Source organism: Aspergillus japonicus (genome assembly GCF_003184785.1).
Source record: "Aspergillus japonicus CBS 114.51 unplaced genomic scaffold BO86scaffold_2, whole genome shotgun sequence".
In the NCBI taxonomy this organism is placed as follows: domain Eukaryota; kingdom Fungi; phylum Ascomycota; class Eurotiomycetes; order Eurotiales; family Aspergillaceae; genus Aspergillus; species Aspergillus japonicus.
In genome coordinates this window covers 1374576-1396567 of record NW_020291639.1, presented here as the reverse complement: position 1 = coordinate 1396567, position 21992 = coordinate 1374576, and the positions used below count along the sequence as shown (strand labels likewise).

General features: G+C 53.3%; 6 protein-coding genes across 6 annotated transcripts; 3 read left to right on the top strand and 3 right to left on the bottom strand.

Annotated features, from left to right (window-relative positions):
• The first annotated feature begins 1281 nt into the window (after positions 1–1281).
• Positions 1282–5202, top strand: BO86DRAFT_406083 (NAD(P)-binding protein). Its single transcript, XM_025674145.1, has 6 exons — positions 1282–1856; positions 1934–2914; positions 3636–3753; positions 4003–4193; positions 4288–4439; positions 4631–5202. Exons 1-6 carry the CDS (start codon positions 1365–1367, stop codon positions 5061–5063), a joined length of 2367 nt encoding a protein of 788 aa, XP_025533110.1. The 5' UTR covers positions 1282–1364; the 3' UTR covers positions 5064–5202.
• Positions 5203–6102: 900 nt separating this feature from the next.
• Positions 6103–7381, bottom strand: BO86DRAFT_301749 (serine/threonine-protein kinase; the record flags this gene model as incomplete). The annotated part of the gene is made up of 2 exons (XM_025667508.1): positions 6103–6701; positions 6796–7381. The coding sequence occupies 2 exons, from the start codon at positions 7379–7381 to the stop codon at positions 6103–6105; spliced, it is 1185 nt and encodes a 394-aa protein (XP_025533109.1).
• Positions 7382–13763: 6382 nt separating this feature from the next.
• On the bottom strand, positions 13764–16308 carry BO86DRAFT_415143 (putative serine/threonine protein kinase (Prp4); the record flags this gene model as incomplete). Its single annotated transcript, XM_025674886.1, has 3 exons — positions 13764–15241; positions 15286–15518; positions 15575–16308. The coding sequence occupies 3 exons, from the start codon at positions 16306–16308 to the stop codon at positions 13764–13766; spliced, it is 2445 nt and encodes an 814-aa protein (XP_025533108.1).
• Positions 16309–16877: 569 nt separating this feature from the next.
• On the top strand, positions 16878–17669 carry BO86DRAFT_406080 (translation machinery-associated protein 7). Its single transcript, XM_025674144.1, has 3 exons — positions 16878–16965; positions 17031–17120; positions 17208–17669. Exons 1-3 carry the CDS (start codon positions 16944–16946, stop codon positions 17300–17302), a joined length of 207 nt encoding a protein of 68 aa, XP_025533107.1. The 5' UTR covers positions 16878–16943; the 3' UTR covers positions 17303–17669.
• Positions 17670–17829: 160 nt separating this feature from the next.
• Positions 17830–19585, bottom strand: BO86DRAFT_394991 (uncharacterized protein; the record flags this gene model as incomplete). The annotated part of the gene is made up of 2 exons (XM_025673268.1): positions 17830–19360; positions 19434–19585. 2 exons carry the CDS (start codon positions 19583–19585, stop codon positions 17830–17832), a joined length of 1683 nt encoding a protein of 560 aa, XP_025533106.1.
• Positions 19586–20786: 1201 nt separating this feature from the next.
• BO86DRAFT_385195 (cytochrome b5-like heme/steroid binding domain-containing protein) lies at positions 20787–21910 on the top strand. Its single transcript, XM_025671053.1, has 4 exons — positions 20787–20882; positions 20939–20969; positions 21073–21310; positions 21391–21910. The coding sequence occupies exons 1-4, from the start codon at positions 20870–20872 to the stop codon at positions 21610–21612; spliced, it is 504 nt and encodes a 167-aa protein (XP_025533105.1). The 5' UTR covers positions 20787–20869; the 3' UTR covers positions 21613–21910.
• The last annotated feature ends 82 nt before the right edge of the window (positions 21911–21992 follow it).

Below are 21992 nucleotides of genomic sequence, written 5' to 3'. Positions count from 1 at the left end.
TATTCAGATGTTCACCGCTTGCCCTGCGACATTTCAAACCGGGCAGACGAATCCCGCCATCAGTTTTACAGCTCACATGGTATGCGCTGGCTTGCATACCGAATTTTCTTTTCCAGTGCTATTGGATGCTACGTCAGAGACAATAGCCTTTTTTCGCCTTACAGCTTGGATATCTGGATTCAAGCAGAATTTGCGTTAAAGTTGGGGGGGAGGAGTGGGACACTCCCTCCCACTGACTGGGCCTGCCGAACAAACGAAAGGCAATGTTGCACTTGAGCTTATTATCTTGTTGGACCTCTTACGTTAGAAAATAGACGAGGGTGATGGTTGGGCCGTTCTGGTAGCCAAGCAACGATGGCCGAAATCGAATCTGGCAGATTGATTATTTTTTTTTCTTTTTGGACTGTGTATTTTCTTTTCCGACAAGTAAGATGATAAAGAATGTCGAAGCAAAAATTAATCCACGGGCAGGTCAGTTGGACACACACATGTCCAAAAAACCACGACGACGCTCAGATTCGCGAGGGCCCCCGGCTCTTCTTCTTTCCCTTTCACCCCCCCATGCGAGGTGGATCAGATGGAATGATTTAAGGTGTCACGACGGCTGACTTCATCTGCGCTTACCGTTCATTTAGGGATTTCGCGATACGAAGGTCAAGTCTTGCAGGTTTGGCCCAGCCCGCACCCAACCAGTCAGTTCGATTCGATTTAGTTCAGTCAGTCCGTCAGTCCGTCAGTCCGTCAGTCAGTCACTCAGTCAGTCCGTCAGCCCCAGCCCAGCAGCCGCCAGCAGCCAGCAACCAGCAAACCAAGCAACGGAGAGCCCAGCATTCGGGGAAAGGGTGGATGAAGACTAGCACTGTGGGTGGTTGATATAAATAAGATTGCGCGCGCGCTGCTGCTGATGGGATTCAAGCTCATATTATACTTTTCGTGGCTCGGAAACGCATCTGAAGTATATATAAAAAGGTGATCTCTCCCCGATCTCGTTTCTACAACTGTCGGTTTGAGAGGTTGCAGGCTTCCCCTTATCGACTCCGGCAAACGTGTGCCCTGCGTGTATTGTGTGTATATGTATGTTTGTTGTACATGGTTTCTTATTATCATTGTGTTCCTTTTATTTCTAGGACTCGTGATTGAAACCAACAACCAACAAACAACAACAATAACCCTAACCCGGAAGTACTCGACACCACACCACACCACCACCACTTCCACCCCCCTTTCACAATTATCGAAGAAGGGAGGTCACACAAATCCACAGCTACACGCGCGCTCGCACCCCCCCCCCCCAAAAACAAACAAGTTCACCCCAGACAAGTGCCCCTCTCCCTAATCAACGGGGGGAACAATTAAAAGGATAGATGTTGGCCGAAACACACTCGGTTATCAAGACCGACCATCACGTCCCTCGCACCCCCGGCCCCGGCGCCACCACCACCAACCTTCTCGACAACACCCCGAAACTCCGGGCTGCGTGCGAGAACTGCCGCCAGTCCAAGGTGAAATGCAACCTATCCGTGTCGGGGGGCAAGGAGGCTTCCTCGGCGTCGTCCTCGTCCTCGTCGGCGTGCATCCGGTGTCTGCGGCATGGGTTGACCTGTCGGTATCGCGTCGCCAATCGGTCTGGGAAACCCAAGGGGAGTAAGAATCGGGCTACGTTACGGAAATTAGGGCAGTTGCAGCTCCAGCAGCAGCAGCAGCAGCAACAGAATCAGCATCAGCATGCGGAGCAACGGAAGCCGATGATTTCACGAGGAGGCGGGGGCGGGAATCTCCATGGCGGGTGGAATTATATTGAGCCGTTTGTATCGAGTCAGCCGCCTTCGGTGGTTGATGGGATCTTGGAAGAGCCGGTGAGTCTTTGCTTGTTTACTAGGGATGTACTTTTGGGAGTGAAAGCTAATGAGGTTTTTTCGATTGCTACGCAAAGAGTCCCGAGGATACCAGCCAGCCCAGCCATTCCAACAGCCCCGATAGCCAGGGAGTCAGCATGACCGACGTCTCCTCGCTACTGGACGAGTCGTGCGCTGCTGCAGCGCAGCATCTCGGGTATCCTCGTCCTCCTCATCCGTCTTGCATGGGTGGTCCGCCGTCGGGTGGGTACGTGCCACCACCACCGCCTCCTCCGCTGCCGCCGCCGCCGCTGTCCATCTTCGACCAACCGACGACGACGACCACCACCACCACCACTACCGCGACATCGTCCATGTCGCCAACCTTCCTGCAGAAGGAGTTCATCACCAAGGGGATCACCAGCTGTCCGCTGGCGGTGCACATGCAACCGACGTGCGACTGCGGCGACGCGCTGGTATTCCACATGAACCGCCTGCGGTCCGTGACGACGATGGTGCATCTGCACCCCCCGCGGCTGGACTTGCTTTTGCAGGCCATCGCGACCGCGCTGGCGACGTGCCGCCTCTTCCTGCAGTGCCCCGGGTGTCCCAAGGACGGCACGCATTTGCTGTACGCCGCCTCGATCGTGGACTTTACCGTGCAGCTGTTCGACTTTGCCATTCCCTACGAGCTGTCCCTGACGGCAACCACCACCGCAGCAGCAGCAGCAGTACCGACCCCAGCGTCAACCACCACGTCCACGTCACCGACCAACGACCCCGGGGTGCTCGTGGGCTACGGCGAGTACGAGATCGCGGTGGACGAGACGCGCCGCATCCGGCGGTATCTGCTGCGCGGCCGACTGCTGCAGTGCCGGGCGGTGGTGGGCCTGCTGCAGGAGACGACGGAGGTGAGTCGGCAGGAGCTGTTCGTCCGCAGCAGCAGCAGTCCTGGCGCAGGGGCCGGGGCGGCGGATCTGACGGCGGCGTTCGAGAACGGGGATTTGATCCTGCAGATCCTGGCGGGACACGATGCGACGGTGGAGGCGTTTCTGCTGGCGCTGGCGGGCGAGGGCTGTGTGTGTGGGTGTGGGTCTGGGTGCTGTGAGAGGCAGCATCGGGCGTAGTTTCGAGGACAGTTAGTTAGTGATACCCATCCTTGGTCGCGTTGTGGTGAGTGTGGTGTGGTGTGGTGTGGTGTAGTACAATTGCAAGTGGTTTTTTGGGGGGGGTTAATCCAATTGTTTTCGTGGTGAAAATTCAACACGAGCGACGAGCGACGAACGACGAACGGACTCAGGGATATGAGAAGAGTGCTACAAGTCAACACGAGGGGGGTGGAGGGAGGAATACTACCTGGGATTGTAACAACGTAAGCAATGTGTGACCCTGATGAACTTTCAGGCCAGGTCACTTTCTGTCCGAGTTTATGTCTGTCTAGTCGGTCGATGTGGTAGTTGTAGGCGTAAGAAGTGCTCACCACGTTTTGTGTCGATGTCATGTGAATGTCAATTCAATGTCAATTCAATGTCAATTCAATGCCAACCCCAACGTCAAGTTCTCATTATCCGCATCGCAAGCTATATCCGAAAGACCGGTTCTCGGGTAGTGGGTAGTGGGTATGGGAGGAGGTATAGACCGAAGCCTCGGCCCAGCCCATTCCCCGCATAACCGCATCACCACACTCCACACATATACTCTACCTCCTATCTAAATAACACCATTCAACATCACCATCTCCCCACCAAAAAGAAAATGAACCGCCTCACCCAGCTCACCACCCAGCTCACCTACCCCCAGGGCCTCCTGGCCCACCAGACCGCGCTCATCACGGGCGCCGCGCAGGGCATCGGCGCCGAGACCGCGCGGCTGTTCGCGAGGGAGGGGGCGCGCGTGGTCATTGCGGATGTGGATGGGGGTGAGTTTGCTTGCTGCTTTGCCCTCCCTCTCCTTGGCCGGAGATGGGGGTTACCCTACTACCTCTACTCCATCTGGCCGGCGATAGAGTGTACTGTACCTATCTACCTAGCCCCCTACCTTGACCATTAGGCTTGCAAGCCCTGCCTATCCTATCCTATCCTATCCTATCCTATCCTATCCACCCCGAAGCAATATCAACCTCACACCCAGAACCCCCAGAAAGAAAAGATTTCTAACTCGAAGACAGAAAAATCCCACGCCCTCGCCCTCGCCCTCAACACCCAGCACGGCGCCAACACCGCCCTCGCCATCCCCGGCGACCTCACCGACGAAACCTACCTCACGACTCTGATCCAGCAGACGGCCGCGTTTGGGAACGGCAAGATCCACATCCTCGTCAATAACGCGGGGTTTACGTGGGATGGGGTGATTCATAAGGTTGCCCAGCCCCGCCCGATCCTGACCAGCTTTACCCTCAAGCCCAACCCCACACACACACTTTTTCCCATGAGGAAGACTAATAAGAAGGCAGATGACAACCCACCAATTCACCACCATGCTTGCAATCCACGCGACCGCGCCCTTCCAGCTCGTGCGCGCCGCCGCCCCGTTCTTTCGAGTCAAAGACGGCGACGCCCGGTGTATTGTGAATATCAGTTCGACGAGTGGGGTGCACGGGAACGCGTGAGTCTTCCCTCCCTCCCTCCTTTCTCCCCGTGAAAGCAAAGCAAAGCAACGCCCAGCCTACCCTACGCAACCCTATCCCTTCACCCCCAATCCCCAATCCCCAATCCCCAATCCCCGAACCCCCTAAGCCCACCCCACCCCAAGCCAAACCAAACCAACTCAAACTGAATCCTAACAAGAAGAAATAGAGGCCAAGCAAACTACAGCACCGCCAAAGCCGCCATCACGGGCCTCACCAAAACGATCGCCAAAGAATGGGGGCCGGGGTTCGGGGTGCGCGCCAACACGGTGGCGTTCGGGCACGTGCGCACGCGCCTGACGGCGCCCAAGGAGGACGGGGCGGTGATGGTCACGGCGGCCGGGGAGCGGGTGGCGCTGGGGATCCCGGGGGCGCAGTTGGCGGCGCGTCGGGGCGGTGCTTCGGATGAAGAAGGGAAGGAGGATGGGAATGGCCACGGGGACGGCAACGGGAAAGGGCCCGGCGGACAGTATCCCGACATCCCCCTGGGCCGGCCGGCGAGCGCGGAGGAGGCGGCGCGGGTGGTGTTGGCGGTGGCGAGTCCGTTGTTTGCGTATGTGACCGGGGAGACGATCCGGGTGACGGGGGGGCGGAATATGTAGATTTTCTCCGAGCTTTGATCTTTTGGTGGTTTGGGTGGTTTGGGTGGTTTGGGTGATCTGGGTGGTATTGGAGGGGAGAGGGGGGGGGCCTGTACTGTATCTGTATCTGTATCTGTAGATAGTGGGAGGAATGTGTGGGATGGGGTCTGTCTATACTGGTAGATGCTATGGTACAGTACTGTACTGTACATATAGTACATGCATGGTGGAGTGGCAAGCGAGTGCAGTCTGTCTCTAGTACATTAGTGAATAAGAGTAATAACCGATAACAACAGGGTAAGAGCTTTGTCTACTAAGATGTAGAAAGGAGCGCTACGGAGTTTGGCCATATTCTGCCCAGTATACTTACGCTGAAGCAGACTTCCTAGGGAGCTACCTATGAAACATGCTGAATGTAGTGCGATTCAGAAGTCGCATTCAATACTCTAATGTACTGTACACATAGGCAACAACAAGTCGCAGTTGCCTAACATCACGATGACCTCAGCAGTAACACAAGCCAGCATCTACCTAACTCAACAGTTGCAACAGGACCAAGTAAAAGTACAAGTAGAAGTATATCCATCATAACGTTGTCAAGTGTAAGGCCAAGTAGTTGCCAAGTAGTGGAAAAACAAACTGCCAAGTCGAATCAACTCAGACTATGTAATTATGTATAAATCAAAAGGCAACTCCAACAAATCCGGGGTATTTTCTTTTCTTTCAATGCCATCGCCCAATTCAACGCCAACAAGTGTATACCCGAGTCAACCCGAGCAAAATTCCACCCAAGTGTAACCATTATTAAAACAATCCACGGCCACCGCTCCCCAAGACCAAGGCTGTAGCTGACAACTAAAAGGCAATTTATGCCAAACAAATAGGGTATAATAAATCCAATCCGGAAGGAGGCGTATGTCCAAAGAATGTAGTGTCGGAAAAATCTCCTGGATGTCCTGTGGAAAAATACAGTCGAACAGTGACCCAGTAGAGACGGATATCAAATGCCGTTAATCGTGACCTGCGTAAAGTGCTTTTTTGTTTTTTTTTTCTTGTTGATTCAATAAACAGGAATCAAACTGAAAGGAATGACGTGTCCCTCCGAAGCCTGGATCGGCTCCGACGGGTAGAAGTCCTTGCAGTCTTCAGTCTCGAATCCCACGGAAGACATCGACGAGACACTGTCCATGTCGGGATAGCCTTCCGTGTAGGATGAAGCACTGGAGACCACTGAGTTCGAAAAGTCAGAGTACTGGGAGGATCCAGAGGAAACGGAAGATTGCGTGTTGAACGTGTCCACGGGCCCGGGAACGGGGTTGAGATAGTCAACGGGGCCGCTGGACCAGGGGATAACAGGGTTCATGGTGAACCGCGGGCAATCCATGATCACCTGGCGGAGCTCCGGAATGGTAATCCGCTTGGAAGGGTCGCACTCAAAGATACGGCTTAGGATGCAAATCATTTCATCAGACAGGGGCAGGATGGACTTGAGGAAGTACGGATCCTTGAGATATGCGCGGAACGTCGAGTCCTCGATCGAGGCCCGCTTCCACGGGTTGCGGCCGGTCGTCAAGTTTACCAGAATGACCCCAAGACTCCACACATCGTTAGGCGCTGATTCGTAGCACGTCACCGATCGCGAATTTGGTTGCTGGCATTCTAAAATCAGTCAGCTGATGTCCATGACAATCCTTGGCCTGGTCTCCCTAGACTACCCAGACGAAAGACAAAAAAAAATAGAACCCGAACATACCGGGAGACATGTAGAAGGTTGACCCGCAACCAAAGTCGGATGTCAGATAGTCGGTGGTCGCCAGACCAAAGTCCGCCAGCTTGACCGTCAGGCCCTGGTCTGTCACCAGGATGTTCTCCGGCTTCAGATCCCTGTGGTAGATTCCAATCGAGTGGCAGAAGTGGACCGCATCCAGGATTTGCAGAAACACGCGCTTTACCAGCAGGTCGTTGCCCACGAAGTTGCCCTTCTCGGTGATGCTGGAGAACAGGTCCCCCTCGGGGCAGAACTCGATGACCACATAGGTGCAGTCCACCGAGTCCATGATGCGGACCAAGGAGACCACGTTGGGGTGCTGGCTGGCCATGTGGTGGAGCTTGATCTCCCGCTGCTGGAACTTGAGCTGGCGAGCATCCAGTCCGGACTTGTTGAGGGCCTTGACAGCATACAGGACATTGGTATGAATGTCGACGGCCGTGTAGACCACACCATAGGCGCCTACGCCCAGGATGCTGGTGAGCTCCAGCCGGTTGGCCAGGAGCAGTCCCAAGCGGTCTTCCGGAGCATAGCAGCGGGCGGGCGGAGTGGGGGGCGGAGTGGGCAGCATGGGGGGATACATGCCGTAGACGGGGGAAGGGGGAAGCATGAGCATCAGGACGGGAGGTTGAAGAGACTGGTGTCAGACACACGAGTCTCTGTCAATGTAAAGTGAAGGGCGAAGGAAGCAGAGACACAGTAAGGGATCGTTGATATAAATCCTGGGGTCCAAAATCCGGGTGGCGGGACGGTGGTTCAGGTCAAGTCAAGTCAAGGTCAAAGTTATCCAAGGTCCAGAGGAACGGAAAAGAGGGAGTAGTCGCCTTTCTGTCCAGTTGAGATACTTCAGGGAGCCATTGAAGGAATGGAATCTGGAGGTTGATCAAATAGGCAGGGCAATCAAGATCCTAGGGGTGAATGTCCAATGGATGGTGTGTCGAGGTGCGAGTGGAATATTAATCTCCTTGTCCTTTTTGTTTCTTTTTTTTTTTGCCTCTCTATTAGTGGGGGGAGGCGTAAGAAACCAGTGGCAATCCGAGCGGAAGGAAGTGTTGTACAGCCAGGGATGCGATCCAGAAGATTGTAGTTCCGATGGGGGCCAGATGGACGGACTGTTAATGATGGGCGAGTAAGGCGAGTAAGGCGAGTGAAGAGTGGGAGGGATGTGTATGTGAGTTGTTGTGTTATGCGCAAGGGAAAGGGGTGGAGAGGAGGGGAGGGGGGAGGATAATGTGCACCAACTATATAAGTATAGAAGGAAAGAAGAGACACAAAGCTGATACACCGTTCGAAAGGGGGAGGGACAGAGACTAAAACAGACGCGGAACCAGACAGAGACAGACAGGCGGGCGGACAGAGAGGGAGAGAGGGAGAGAGAGAGAGGAAGAGGGGGGAACGGGCGAGGGAAAAGGAGAGAGAGAGAGAGAGAGAGAGAGAGAGAGAGAGGGAGGGACGGGAGAATCAATACGGGGAAGGTAGAGTAGGGTAGGTCGGTAGGTAAAAATAAGTAGTCAGACCAAGTAGATCAGTAAAACAATAAAACAGTAAAACAGTAAAAATAAACCAGGGCCGATGGAATAAATACTAGGGATTACTATGCGTAGTAAAAGATGGGCGGGTGATGATAAGGAGGTGGTGAAATGTGAATTAATTCACTGCACTTACACTTAATAATTCCACGGAGTTTAGACTCGTGGCCAGAGCCACCGCAGCGGTTCCCAGGCGAATCACACGGGGTTACAGTCTGGAACTAAGAACCCCACACTCCACTCGACTAACAATGTATGATGCTTAGACTGGATGGCGACTGGATAGCAAGTGGGTGGGGGTCCGAGGGAGGCGAACAATAATATGAAAGAGCTGAGCCTGGGCGGATCCATGATTTCCCATTCCACCCTGCCCTCTTTCTGGCCTCTCCTACGTAAGAGGTAGAATGCTTTGACAGTGTGAAAGTGTGGAAATGTGTGTGGTGTGCAGACTGCGGACAGAGCCGGAAGGGAGGGAAGGAAACCTTAGGAAGCAAAGGAAGAAAGGAAGGGAAGGAAAGGAAAGGAAAGGAAGAAGAGGTCAGCAGACAGACAATAGAAAGGGAACCACAACAAAGATCAACCACCACTCCGGAGTAGAAGTATATCTTGTACAGCCACGAACCTACATCTACAATCACCACTCTGCAGTAGCTATAGCTTGAAGCAGAAGCAAAACAGCAATAACCACAACAACCACAATAACCACAATAACAATCACAACATCATCAATAACCCACAACATCATCAGCATCCGCATCATCAAAACATCACATCTCACATCTTCAACTGCAGAGGCGGTGTAGGTGTGACAGGTCTTGTTCCTTTGGACCACTACCACCACCACCACCACCACCACCACCCAGATTTATTAATTCTTCCCAAAATAATCAAAAAAGGGCTCCACTCACATCATGCACAATCCACAATCTCCCACACCACAAATCCACTTCCCAGCCTGGCCCGGGCGGAATCGATGGGAAAGGTTTCGACAGGCTCACGCCCCCCTGGAAACCCATTGGCTGCACACGGGATGCAACTGGGAATGAGATAGAGTCTGGGATGAATAAATCCGCCCCCTCTGGAGACGTCTGTCTCATTGGCACCCAAAACTGCCACTCACACACACACTCTCTCTCTCTCACACACCAGTTCCTCCCCGGGATTGCTGGATTGGAACGGGGCGGCAATTCTCCATATGGCCTGCGACGGTTCGAGCAACAGACCAAGATCCTGACCCTGGTTCCAGCCTCCCCCCGGGCCCCAAGAGACAGACAGAAACCCAGTTCCAAAGCTAACAACTAGGCTAGCAACCTAGCACAAAGGACTTCCCACTCGTCACTTTTGTCACTCGTTGTTCATCTCCCTCTCGTGTGCGCCCCGTTGGCTGAGTTCGAGTGGTCAGAATGAGGCTGGAGGAATTTACACATCTGAGCAGGAAGAAGCAACCTCATTCCTAGGGATTCATTCATCCATTTACTCGTACTAAAAATGAGGGAAAGCCCCACCAGGCGTCCTCCCGAGTGCTGGTCCATTGTTTCGTGTTGTTGACAGGGCACGCACGACCGATCCGGGGCGGAGAGTTAGATGGTAGGTTAGATGGACGTGACAGTTTGTTGTCGGTGGTCGGTACAGTAACTTAGAACTTAGACTGGATACTGTGACTTTGGTGTATAGGTATAGACTCTGTTAGTCTTTGAGAGGTAGTGCCAGCTCATCCTCTCCTCTACGGTACTCCCCTCTATCCTCGCTCCCCTCCTTCCAGGTGGGTTTGGTTACTCAGTCGAGACGGGTAGTATCTATACGAAACGTCGAATCAAACAAGGGACAGGCGGGAGGGCGTGCCCTGTTGACACCGGACTCGCGACAACGATCTTCGACAGTGGAGGACGGACTAAGTACTGACTAACCCACACCGTCTTTTCAATCCGATGATGCTATACCCTCCCGACCACTGTTGTGGTGGTTGTGGTGGTTGTTCACCGTTCCAACCCAACTCTATTCCCCAGCAGGTGGAAAGTCTTCTGTGGTGGATGTGGATGACAGTGGATTGCCATGCGAACGGCCCAGGGAAAGGATCCATGATGGTCTTCCAAGTTGAAACCTACACCTCAGAAAATCGATCCGAAAGTGAGGCGATGGAGATCAGACCAATGACAGGGCGGTTCGTCCGGATGGGGACTAGTGGCTCGGATGACTGGCCCAGCGGCTGATGATTGGCTGCTCTGCTGCCACGTTGGGTTGTTCCCACTGCAATTATGGATGCAGTGAGTGCCGCCCACAGCCAGCCTGGAGTACTCGTAGCAGCAAAGCAAAGCAAAGAAAGCAGGGCAGGGCTCAGGCCGAAAGCTGTCGTCGGTTGCACGGGCCAGCAACCTTGAACCTCGAAACCTGGCAGCAAGTCACTTCCAGTCTCACTTGATCATCGAACCAAACCCAGTAGTTCCAGACTTCCCTCTCCTCTCTGCCTCTGCCCCTTATACACCTACTAAAAAAAAAAAAAGCAATCAAGGCTAGAACCAACCACTGCTCAATGACCCTCCAATCACCACCCCAAACGAACCTACTCCATACCCCTCTAGACCCTTCCTCCTCTCACCAGCATCATCAACCCCGAGAAGTAAGCAGAAAGAAAAGACGAGACACCCGATGTATCAATCGCATCCTCTCGTCAGCTCGGAGAATTCCCAATTGGGCTATGATCCTATGAGTACAGAAGGAACAATCCCGTTCCAAACTCAATCGAAGAATAGGTAGCCTTACTGCTTACTGCTCCAGGCTTACTGCAGAGGTTGACCAGACCAGACAGTAAAAAACCTCCGCACTTGACCACGCTGTTTGTCTGTCTACTTGGGTAGAGTAAATTCGCTCATCCCGTGACGGCCGTCCCTCTCGCCTCAAAATCCCACCACCCTTTCCGGGATGTATATGTACAGTACAAACAGACACACGGGCGGGTTCGTGAGCGCATTACGGAGGATGTACGGAGTAGACTACCAGTAATAGGTCGGGCCATGTACGGAGTACATACTTGCACATATATAGTATATGCTGGCGGGCTGCAAACGGACCCATCGGGATGTGGGAGGGAGGGGAGGCGAACCTGCACAGCACAAGTACTGTACAGTACACACGCACTTGCAGGCGATGGTATGCTTATTGGGGGCCTGAACTACTGCATTGCACTGCATGAGGGGTGGGTGGGAGTCCTCCGTAGGAGGACTACCGGTACAGTAGTAGTCTAGTCAGTCGACATGCTCGGTAATTGTATGGTACTCAGCAACTTGTACTGGGTACTCCGTAGCAGTGCTCTAATTGTGAATGGTGACTATCACTGCTACGCTATCACTCAGCCTGATAAGCATGGTACCATTATCCTTTGCTATATATATCAATAATGTTCTATACGCAATAGATCAAACCAAAAAGCCCACCACCGAATAGACACCGGAGTCCTCAGTATATTCAGTATAGACTATAGAACACCTCACATCACGCCCCATATCCACATCCCCTGTCCGCTACTGAAACCCCCCTACATCCACCCCCACGCAGCATGATATCATCAATACTCCGTTCCAACTGCTTTCACCCGGTTGGATACAGTCCGGCCGACCAGATGCCAATTCTCAGCCCCAACTCCAAACAATGATCCCTTCTTTGTTCCAACTTCGATGCTGTTTGCTTGCTTGCTTGCTACTTGCCGAGCTTAAATCTGGACTCGTATGGAGTAGTCCAACAGTCCACAGGTGGATTCGGCTTAGTTTCCTTGATCAACCCTTTTTTTCCTTTATGAAGATTTCCACTCCCTGTTTGGGGGGGGGGGGGGGGGGGGGGGGGGGAGGTTGTTGGGATGGGGAAGAGGGTGTATCGCGAGGTTCAGTTCCGATTGCAATACGGGTCCCCGCAGGAAGGAACTTACTCATCGACGATAAGTAAAAATGTAGCCCTTGCAGCCTTAAGCAAGAACTACACTTCACTTCGCAGCACATCATCCCGCTTATTTCAATGCATTCTAAACTCATCGGCTAAGAACTCATGTCAATACTGAACTCATCCCCCAGAAACAATAGATCAGATGAATCAATGCCTACCTAGCTGCACAATCCCTTATATAGATAGATAGATATCAAACACCAACACGGGATCCACAATCCCCTGATATAGTTATCAAACACCAACACAGCAACAGATACAGAATATAAATTATCTACGTGAAAGAACAACCAGACCTAACTCCATATTATACACCAACAGCACAAACATAGATCCGAGCCTCAACGCTCAAACACCCTCTAACACCCTCAAACCCATGTGCAGTACTGTACGTTTGCGCTTACGTACAGTACACCACCATTCCATGCCCAGTGCCATGCCACCCGAATCCGTTTGCATAGCACAGCCCAGCAATTCAACAACATAAACACAGACACACACAGACAGACACAGACAGACACACACAAACAGATACAGCCTTACGGCTTCCCACGGCACCACACCACCCCGCACACCATCCCATCCCTTCCAGAATCCAGTACGCAGTATATCGATCCGTCGCATCAGCCACCTTCCCTTCCTGACTCCTCTACGCCACCCACACGGATCCAATCACTCCACTGCACTGCACCTACCTCAGGGTAAGAGCTACAGCAACTGTACCCGGGATCAATACTACCTAAACCATGGATGATAAGTAATGCAAACCGAAACCATGCAGTGAGACCCTCGGGTCGGTGCCATCCATCTCCGATCAGAGACGCCTCAATAAAATGCTGATGCTGATGCTGATGCTGATGAGATCACAATAATGATGATGACGATGATGACGACGGTAAGTGGCGGTGGTGGTTGTGGTGGGAGGCGGTGGCTGGTGGCTGGCAAAAGTTTCCCCGCTCCCCAGCCCAGCCCAGCCCCAGCCTCAGCCTTTTGCCTCGTTGCCACCACCACCACCACCATCACAACCACCACGATGACCACGACTAGGTCCCTCTGACCCAGACAAACCCACACCATACCACACACCCTGGTCAACGTGAACATCAACTTTAAAATGTCAACGTCAACCCCTCCACAACGGGAGAGATCCGCAGTTTGCCAGGTGGGTGGCTGCTTGCGCCCGCTGGGCCATACTATACGTACGCCTCAAAAGACGCCCGGTGGCACTGGACTGGACTGGACTGGACTGGATGAAAACGGCCATTGAGTCATCCATCTACCGACTAGGCACTGTACTCAATCTAAGACAGGGATCGTCGGCTCCATCCCCATTGGCAAATCTTCAGATCTTACAGACTCAAGACTCGTGTGATACTCATAAACGCTGCCGTGCTGTGGTTAACTCAAATATTACTGCCAAGTACTACGGATATGTGCGCAGTGTACCACTATGACATACTATGTACAAACCCTCTCCATGCCTTTACAAACCTACACCTTCGGGCGCGAGATGAACGGATGTCGCAACGCCTCCGTCGGCGTGCACCGTTTCTCCGGATTGAGGTTCAGGCAGCGTTCCAGCAGGTCCAGAAACAACGTCAGCTCCTTCGTCTCACTCTCCGTCATCCCACGGGTCCCCTTGCCCATCAGCCGCGTCCGCAAATCGCGCGTCGGCTTCTTGAAATCCACCACCCGGACCACCGGACGACCCGTTACCTTGTCCTCCTCCTGACTGTGGAAATTCAGCATCTCGTCGAAGTGCAGGTGCGTCAGCGACCCGCGCCGGAGCAGCTTCGGGGGGTATTTGCCACGGCATTCCATGATCGACCGTAGCATCTGATTGTTATTTCGCCCCGTAAAGAGGATCTTCCCCGTAGCGATCTCGAATAGCGTGCAGCCAATCGACCACACATCGATGGCGTGATCGTACGGTATCCCCAGAATGATCTCCGGCGCCCGGTAGAACCGACTGACCAGGTATGGCGTTATCTCGTTCTCCGTCGTGGGCGACGCCGACCCCAGGTCACAAACCTTGAGAACATTGTAGTTCTCATTGACCAGAAGGTTGTCCGGCTTCAGATCGGCGTGAAGAATGTTGCACTTCCGGAACAGGCTGAGTCCCAGGAATATCTGCTGGGCATAGACTCGGATGGCCGTAAGATTCAGCCCCGTGTCGCGGCCCTTCTTGTTCACGAGTTCCCGCAGGTTCATGCCTAGGTTCTCAAACACCATGCACAAGTGGCCCTTGTGTTCGAAATACCGCTCGAACCGGATGACATGTTTCTTGTCGTCGGGGTCCGCCTCGCGTAGTTGCTCCAAAATGCCAATCTCCTTCATACCCGCCTTCCGCATCGTGTCGTTTTGTCGGATGATCTTGATCGCAACCAGTCCGCCAGTCTTGGAATCGGTTGCGCGCACTACAGACGAAAACATACCCTTCCCAAGGTTCTGCTGTACATGATACCGTCCGTTGATCAACTCACCGAGACGCACGTTGTAATAGCCCTCCGGATCGTCCCAGTTGTCCAGCATACTGACGTCCAGCTCTTTAGGCTGCGGGATGGCGGACATCGCCGAAGCATGCGTAGGCTGCGCGGTGTCATGCGTATCTTCCGCAAACATATCGTCATCATCGTCCTCCGCGAACATGTCGTAAGGATCTTTCGCCTTGGGTTGGGGTCGAGGCTGCTCGGCATCAGGGAGCAGAATGTCCTGCTTGGTCGTTTGCGTTTCGTCATACGCCGCCGCAGAAACATCCTCAGTCGAGCTGCGAGTATCGTGCTTTTCCTTCTCGGCTCTCATGTCCATGGTAGGATCGTAGTCGGCTGCGGACACTTCATCTTTATCAGCACCATCTACAGGTGCACCATTGTTAAGCGAATCGTCATCCTTGTCAACTTTGAAGTCAGGAATTGAATCCAGACTGTCGTCGGGCGTCTGAGGAGCCGACTGTGGGACTGCATCTGTAGCTAGTCAGATTCCTGTACGCTGCTGCAATGTCATTCTGACTTACCGGAAGGAGTGCCATTCGAGGCCGCCGAAGCGGCGGTTTCGGCGCTTGGGGTCGTCGAATTCCTCTCGCCTCCAATGCGAAGAGCCTGCAGACGCAACGGCGTAGCTTGACCGCGGTATTTCGCACGGATAGCTTCACGCCGTTTGCGGCGCGCTTCCAGTTGGGCTGCTTCGTCGACCGGTTCCTCAGGCTGTTGCTCTTCCTGAGTTCCGGTAGTCTGTGCATTGTTCACGCTGCAAGAGTTTGTGAGTATGTTCCTGCGCGACGAGAACCGGTCATATGAGCATACCTCTCAAGACGAACACTAGGGGTGCCAGAGGCTTGCTGCACCTGAGGTTTCTGAGTTTCAGCATGTGATTGTAAATCCCGAGCGACGACTGGAGCTTTCCCCCGCTCGCTCACTGACTGTTCAATAGAAGCCTTCCTTCTACGGTCGCGAGACGCGACGCTATCACCTCGCTGGGTCTTCCACTCATCCCCAGAGTATTGCTTGGGTTTCCGCACTTCGCGGAACGGCGACCGGCTGCGGGTGCGGGCGCGCTTCTCCCGGCGACGATCCGACTCGTCGCTGTATCGAAGCCCCTCGCCGAAATTCTCTTCCCGATCGTAGTCGTAGTAGGGCCGGGGTCGTCGGTGGGATTGACCGCCGCGGCCCGCGTAACGGCTATCGTCGTATCGGGAATCGACGCGGTGGGAGGGTTCGTATCGGGATCGTCGGTCGTCATAGTCATAGTCACGGTCATAGTCATCGTCCCGGCGCCGTTTGTAGCCTCTGTGGTCGCGGTAGGGGGAGCGGGACCGGGTGCGGGAGGGCGATCTGGTCCTGGTCCTCGACCTCCGGTGGCGGGGCGATCTGCTCAACGATGCTGGAGATCTGGGGGCGGGTGAACTAGCTCTGGGGGGACGGTCAACGCGGTTGCCATTAAGAGGAAGTTGCGACGTAGTTGCCTTCGTCTCTGAACCTGATTCGATGATCTCACCCTCAGAAGGGGTCGATGGAGACCTCGACCTGCGTGATGCCATTTTGCGTCTGCCGAGAGATATCTGCTTCTCTCAACGGAGTGTGCCTAGATAGACAAAAAATCGGCCCTTTCGCGCAGCTTCAGAGAAGAGAGAAGAGGAAGAACTTCCGGTTAGCCAAGAATGGTTTTGGATGACGCGTCAAGGTGGGAGGATATATTGAGAAAGTCCAACCGGCTGAAGATGCCACGGCCCTTGCCAACTTGAGCAAGCCTGAGACAGTGTGGTGAAGTTTTTTGTTTTGGCTTTATGTTTTGAGGAAAATATGCAAAAGATACTAGTAGGAAACTTTGCTACTGCCTCTGGTTCAAGATATTCACGCGAGGATGGTTCGAGTCGAAGAAGTAGCTGGGGGCGATGAGATCGCACGCGGTAGTAACAGAAACGAAGTAAACGGGGAAAGCAGGTTGTTGAGATCATGGATGGGATGAGCTGGTGCCAAGGCGGTGACCGATGGAAGAGAGAGGGAGAGATTTCGGCGTCTAACCAGACCTAGACTAGCGGCTCCCCGCGGGACAATCGCTGATAAGACACGATTTTTTGCGCCTCCGTTTCCCCTCCTCCTCTTTGCGCCACTACGCATTCTTGCCCTCATCTACTCTCCTGTCACAAAACCTCTTCAGAACCAATATCGCACAATGGGTGGTCAAAGCAGAGAAGGTATGCGCTGACCAGGCTGTTTGAATCTTGTCCATCCGCCGTTCTAACACGACTTTTTCGTCTAGGTGGCAAGGTCAAGCCCCTCAAGCAGGCCAAGAAGGCCCAGAAGGATCTCGATGACGATGATCTCGCTTTCAAGGAGAAGCAGAGAGCCGGTATGTTTGCTTATTGCCGCCTTCCCACACCAGCGGTGACTGGATCATGGTCGCGAGCATCTCACTGACTGCATTATCTATATTCAGATGCCAAGGCTAAGAAGGATCTGATGGAGAAGGCCAAGGGCAAGGGTCCCCTCAACACCGGTGCCCAGGGCATCAAGAAGTCGGGCAAGAAATAAATCATCCCCTGGAGCATTGAAATCAGTCATTCATGATATACCACGAGCCATGACCCACAAGCGCAAGGTGGTGGAGTCGCTTGGCATTGAGCGCTATTCTCTTTGAGCAACTTTACATGATGCATTTACAACGCTGAGCGCACTCTTCATCCACTGATAATCCATTCAATAAACACCTCAAAGCGTGACCCAGCTCCTCAAACGCTGGGAACCTATCTGCACGGAAACTGGCCCCAGACTTAAGATTTGCGTCTCTCAACAAGCAAACAGGGTATCATCGCGCACTGCACAGATCAAAGAAAGACTGTCTACCATGCTTTGCTAGAACGAAAGAAGTAGAAGTGAAACCCGCTGTATGCTGCCGAATGGTAAACGCAACGCTGAAAGGCATAATGCAACCAACAAACCTCGCCCAACCCACATGATCGTAAAGAAAGTATATTAAAGAATGGGGCAGAAGCACCCAGGCCCAATACGCTGTTATGAGCGGATTGGAATGCAACGAAAACGAATGTTTTGATCGACCTTCAACTGGTCACTCGACTGACCCACAGGCCGGAGCCGCCCCCGTAGCAATCGAGCTCATCACGCTTCTTCCAAGCCTTGAGTAGCTTCACGCCAATTTCATGCTCCTCTCGCTTGATCTCTGCAAGTTCACTTTCGAGACTGGCAACCGTTTTCTTCACCTCATCCCGAGCAGCTATGTCATAGGCGACGGAACTCGGCTGAATAACTTGAGTCAACTCATAGACGATCGTGTTGATATTGGCCTTGCGACGCGCAAGGGTCTCTTTGCGGGCTTCAAGCGCATCAATCCGGTTTTGATTCTGTTGCTGGGGAGTGGGAGCTGTAGGTTCTTTGACCGCTTCCGCCTCCACAGCGGCCTGGGATGGCGTGGGCTTTCTGGTCGGCTTCTTCCCGGGAGCCACTGTGCTCGGCACGGGTCGGCTCCGAGACATGATGGATGGCTGATACTCCGTGGACACAGATGCAGTGTCAGCGACAGTATCAATGCTGTTGCGCCTGCTACTTATCGAGCTGCCTATTTCGGTAGGTTCGTAAGTGGTTGCGCTGAAGCGGCTTGTGGGCTCTTCAGCCATTTCGTGAGTAGTCAACTTAAGATCCATTAACGAGGATTCCCAGTCTGGTTCCGGCTCTGGAAGCTCGACCCGAGGTGGGACGCGGTTGCTGCTGCGAACGGTCGGGGTGGATGCCTCGGGTGTCCTAGCACGGGGATTGCTCCTGGTTGTGCCATGGTGCCTGTCTGTAGGCCGAGGATCTCCGGCTGTGATTGTTGTCACCACAGTAGGAACCATTCCACAAGCGGCGAGTTCAGAGGCTGCTGAGCCGTTGCGTGCTCTCATTTGATCATAGCTGCGGATTGTGTTCGCCCTGGGTCGTTCCTGGATAGGCTGCACTATAGGCGATCGTCCACTAGGTCCCTTCCAAGGCTCGCGAATGCGTGGCTCCGAGGGAGGTTTCCGGGCACTTTGCGTGTTCCATCCAAGACCATTCGACCCGTGCGATGACGGGGGTGTGGCTGACATGTCGCTGCGGACCGAAGCATTGCCAGAGGCTTGCTGCCCAAACATGCCAGAATGGCTTGACGTCGAGCCCCTTGAAAAGTTGTCCTGCCTACTTGCGTATCCTCTCGAGGACGGGTTTGCTGCTTGAGTCTGATCCACGGGGGAGTATCCGATTTTGCGCACGGGCAGCTGACTGGTGAACCTGGTGTTCTCCTTCTTCTCCATCGGGTCGATATCAAGGTCCAGCCTGGATTCGTCCTCTATGGGGGAGACGCGGGAGCTACCGCGACTAAGCGGTGGCCGACTCAAGGAAACGGGTGAGTCGGGAGGGGAGATCTCAACACTTTCAGGCCGACTGAGGTCGTGACCAAGGACACCTGTCTGCAATGGAAGATCTGTCAAGCTGACCGAGCGATGGTCGAAAAGATCATCGGACGCGATGCTCGGAGCGATGCTTGGGGCCTTGGATGAAGATACGACCCTGCGACCTGAGTACGGGTGCTGCGCGGGATTGAGTGAGGCCGCTTGGTTGCTAGAACGGGTTAGCAAGTCAAGTATACTTTGGAGCAGGAAGATGCGATCACAACTCGACTACTTCAACTTACCTTCGAGAATTCAGGGAACGGTTGTCGGTGCTCTGCGTGCCTGGGCCGCGAGACCAGGACTGATAAACACTATCGTCTAGAGTTTTGTCGATCAAGGTGGGATTTCCAATAACCGGCTTTCGCGATCGATGAAAGTGCATTTTCCCCCACATCTTGACCACAGACCCTCTGGGCGGATGCTATAGCTTGTGAATTGGATGATTTGATGGTCAAGTCTCAGAGATGCGAGACCAAAAGCTTAGGCGTGATGTTCGATAAGACCACTTTTGCGCCAACGTCGGGTTGGAGCAGATTTCAACAGGGGCAAATATCAAGATTGAGAAAAGAAGATAAGTCAAGAAGAGTAGGACAGTTGAGTCAGATGGGATAAGCAATGTGACCAAGATTCAGGTAGCTAAGTTCAGGCTTATTATGCGAAGGGACAGACGTGCCGGCACGTCATTCAAGAAAGGATCAGTCCACCACAATTGACGGAGAAGACAAAGGAAGATAAAGAGAGATTCATAGATAGATGATCCAATCTCGACGAATAGTTATGGGGCGGGCGACCAGGCACTAGAATTCATCAAAGAGATTACAAGAAAGAGAGACAGAAATGAATGAGAAGTGGGTGAAAGATCGAACGGGAAGAGAACAGACGAGGAGCAACACAAACACACAGACAGACAAATAACCGCGTCTTCTGGAGCCGCGGAGGTCACTAACTGAGGGCCCCTCTTGAATTGCGATGCCAACCAGGCCGGGCTTGTCTGGAAAGTCGACCGTTAGAGCCCGGACGGAGCTAGTCTAAGAATAAATGACGAACTAGTGGACTGACAGCAGCAAAAGAAATTGGCAAAGCGGGCGAGGGTGACTGTTTCAGAATGAATTGGTTTAATTATAGGAGCTCCGAGAGCCTGGGGGGTTCGAGACTCGAGTGCATTCCGAACTCCGTTGCAATCTCAGGAATGCGGATCGCTGCAATATTGAAGCCGCTGCAGAAAGGTGCAGAATGATCAGCCACGGTCTTGTGCAGCACGATAACCGGGTTTTCATTTCTCATTCACACCATCAGCGTGACAGGAGGAAACAATTGCACCTAGGAAGTACTGTAGAGTGTAGACAAACAATCATGAATCTATTGTAACTGCATGATCGAACCTGAATCAGCCCAGGTAGCGCAATCCAACGGAACCGAATCGCGCTTCCGCGCTTACCGCCTTGGCCTCCACGAATCGCCGTCATTGATTCGGGCTCCGTTCTCCGCACACTAAGCTGTGGCGTTGATTGGTTCTCTTCTACTCTCAATTACCGTCATACACCGGGCGACTCCCATCATCCATCATCATCATCAATCCATCTCAGCTCAACAATCCCATTCATCCTCAGCTCCACACAACCACACAACCACACCTTCATCCGTGTATTCATCAGCCAGCCCAAGAATCACATCCAAAATGTCCAGCCCGGGTACTTCTCCCCCTAAACAAACCCTCTAAAAAATCACTAACGCCCACCACCACCAGACGGAGCAACAACATCCCCACCGGCCGAAGTGTCAGTAAACCCGCCAACATCTCCAAAAGCTGACAGACAACTGCACTGCGCTGCACTGCACCCATCCCCCACCACCAAACCCCAACTAACACTCCCCGCAAAGAATGACAATCGCCTCCCCCATCAACCTCATCCTCCTCACCCTCTTTATCATCCTGGTCTACGTGCAACTGCGACCCAAGGCCCCCGTCGCCCTCCCCAAAGCGCCCCCACCCGTCGTCTTCCGCACCTTCACCCCGACCACGCTCCTGCCCTACAACGGCACCGCCGACCAACCCGTCTACCTCGCCGTGCGCGGCCGCGTCTTCGACGTCACCCCGGGCCGCAACTTCTATGGACCGGTAAGCTTTGTCCCTCCCAAAATCCCGATTACGCTTCACCTCTACACCAAGGCTAACCCTGTGGGGATTGGCAACCACAGGGCGGACCCTACGAGAACTTCGCCGGGCGGGACGCGTCCCGCGGTCTGGCGTGCCAGAGCTTCGATGAGGAGATGTTGACCAAGGATTTGAAGGGGCCGTTGGATACCTTGGAGGATCTGGACGCGGACCAGGTGGAGAATCTGCAGTCATGGGAGGAGCGGTTCTCGGAGAAGTACTTGGTCGTTGGGAAGTTGGTGGCGGAGGGGGAGGAGGTGGCTTAAGTCGAGACCGAGACCTTGGGGGGTGGTATATGAAGTAAGCATGGGTTGAGGGGAATGAATACTTTAGATAGGGCGGGGGATGGACAGAAGGCTGCCGGACTGTAGGGCTGGTTTGTTTGTGATTGAATTGAAAAAATTGTGTGGATTCAGAGTGCTGTGCAAAGGTATTGACGGACAGGCGGTAGGTTGGATGAATTATGATATTATGGTGGTTCAATTTGTCATACTCCAATTTGTCTCCTACAGAAATCTGGGCGAACCTCGAAAAAAAAGACCGTATCATATCAGTACAGAAGCAGAAAATATTAAGAAGAGGAAATAAAGTAAATTTCGAGACTAATTTGCCAACCAATAACTATTACGTTAAGTCATAAAATCAT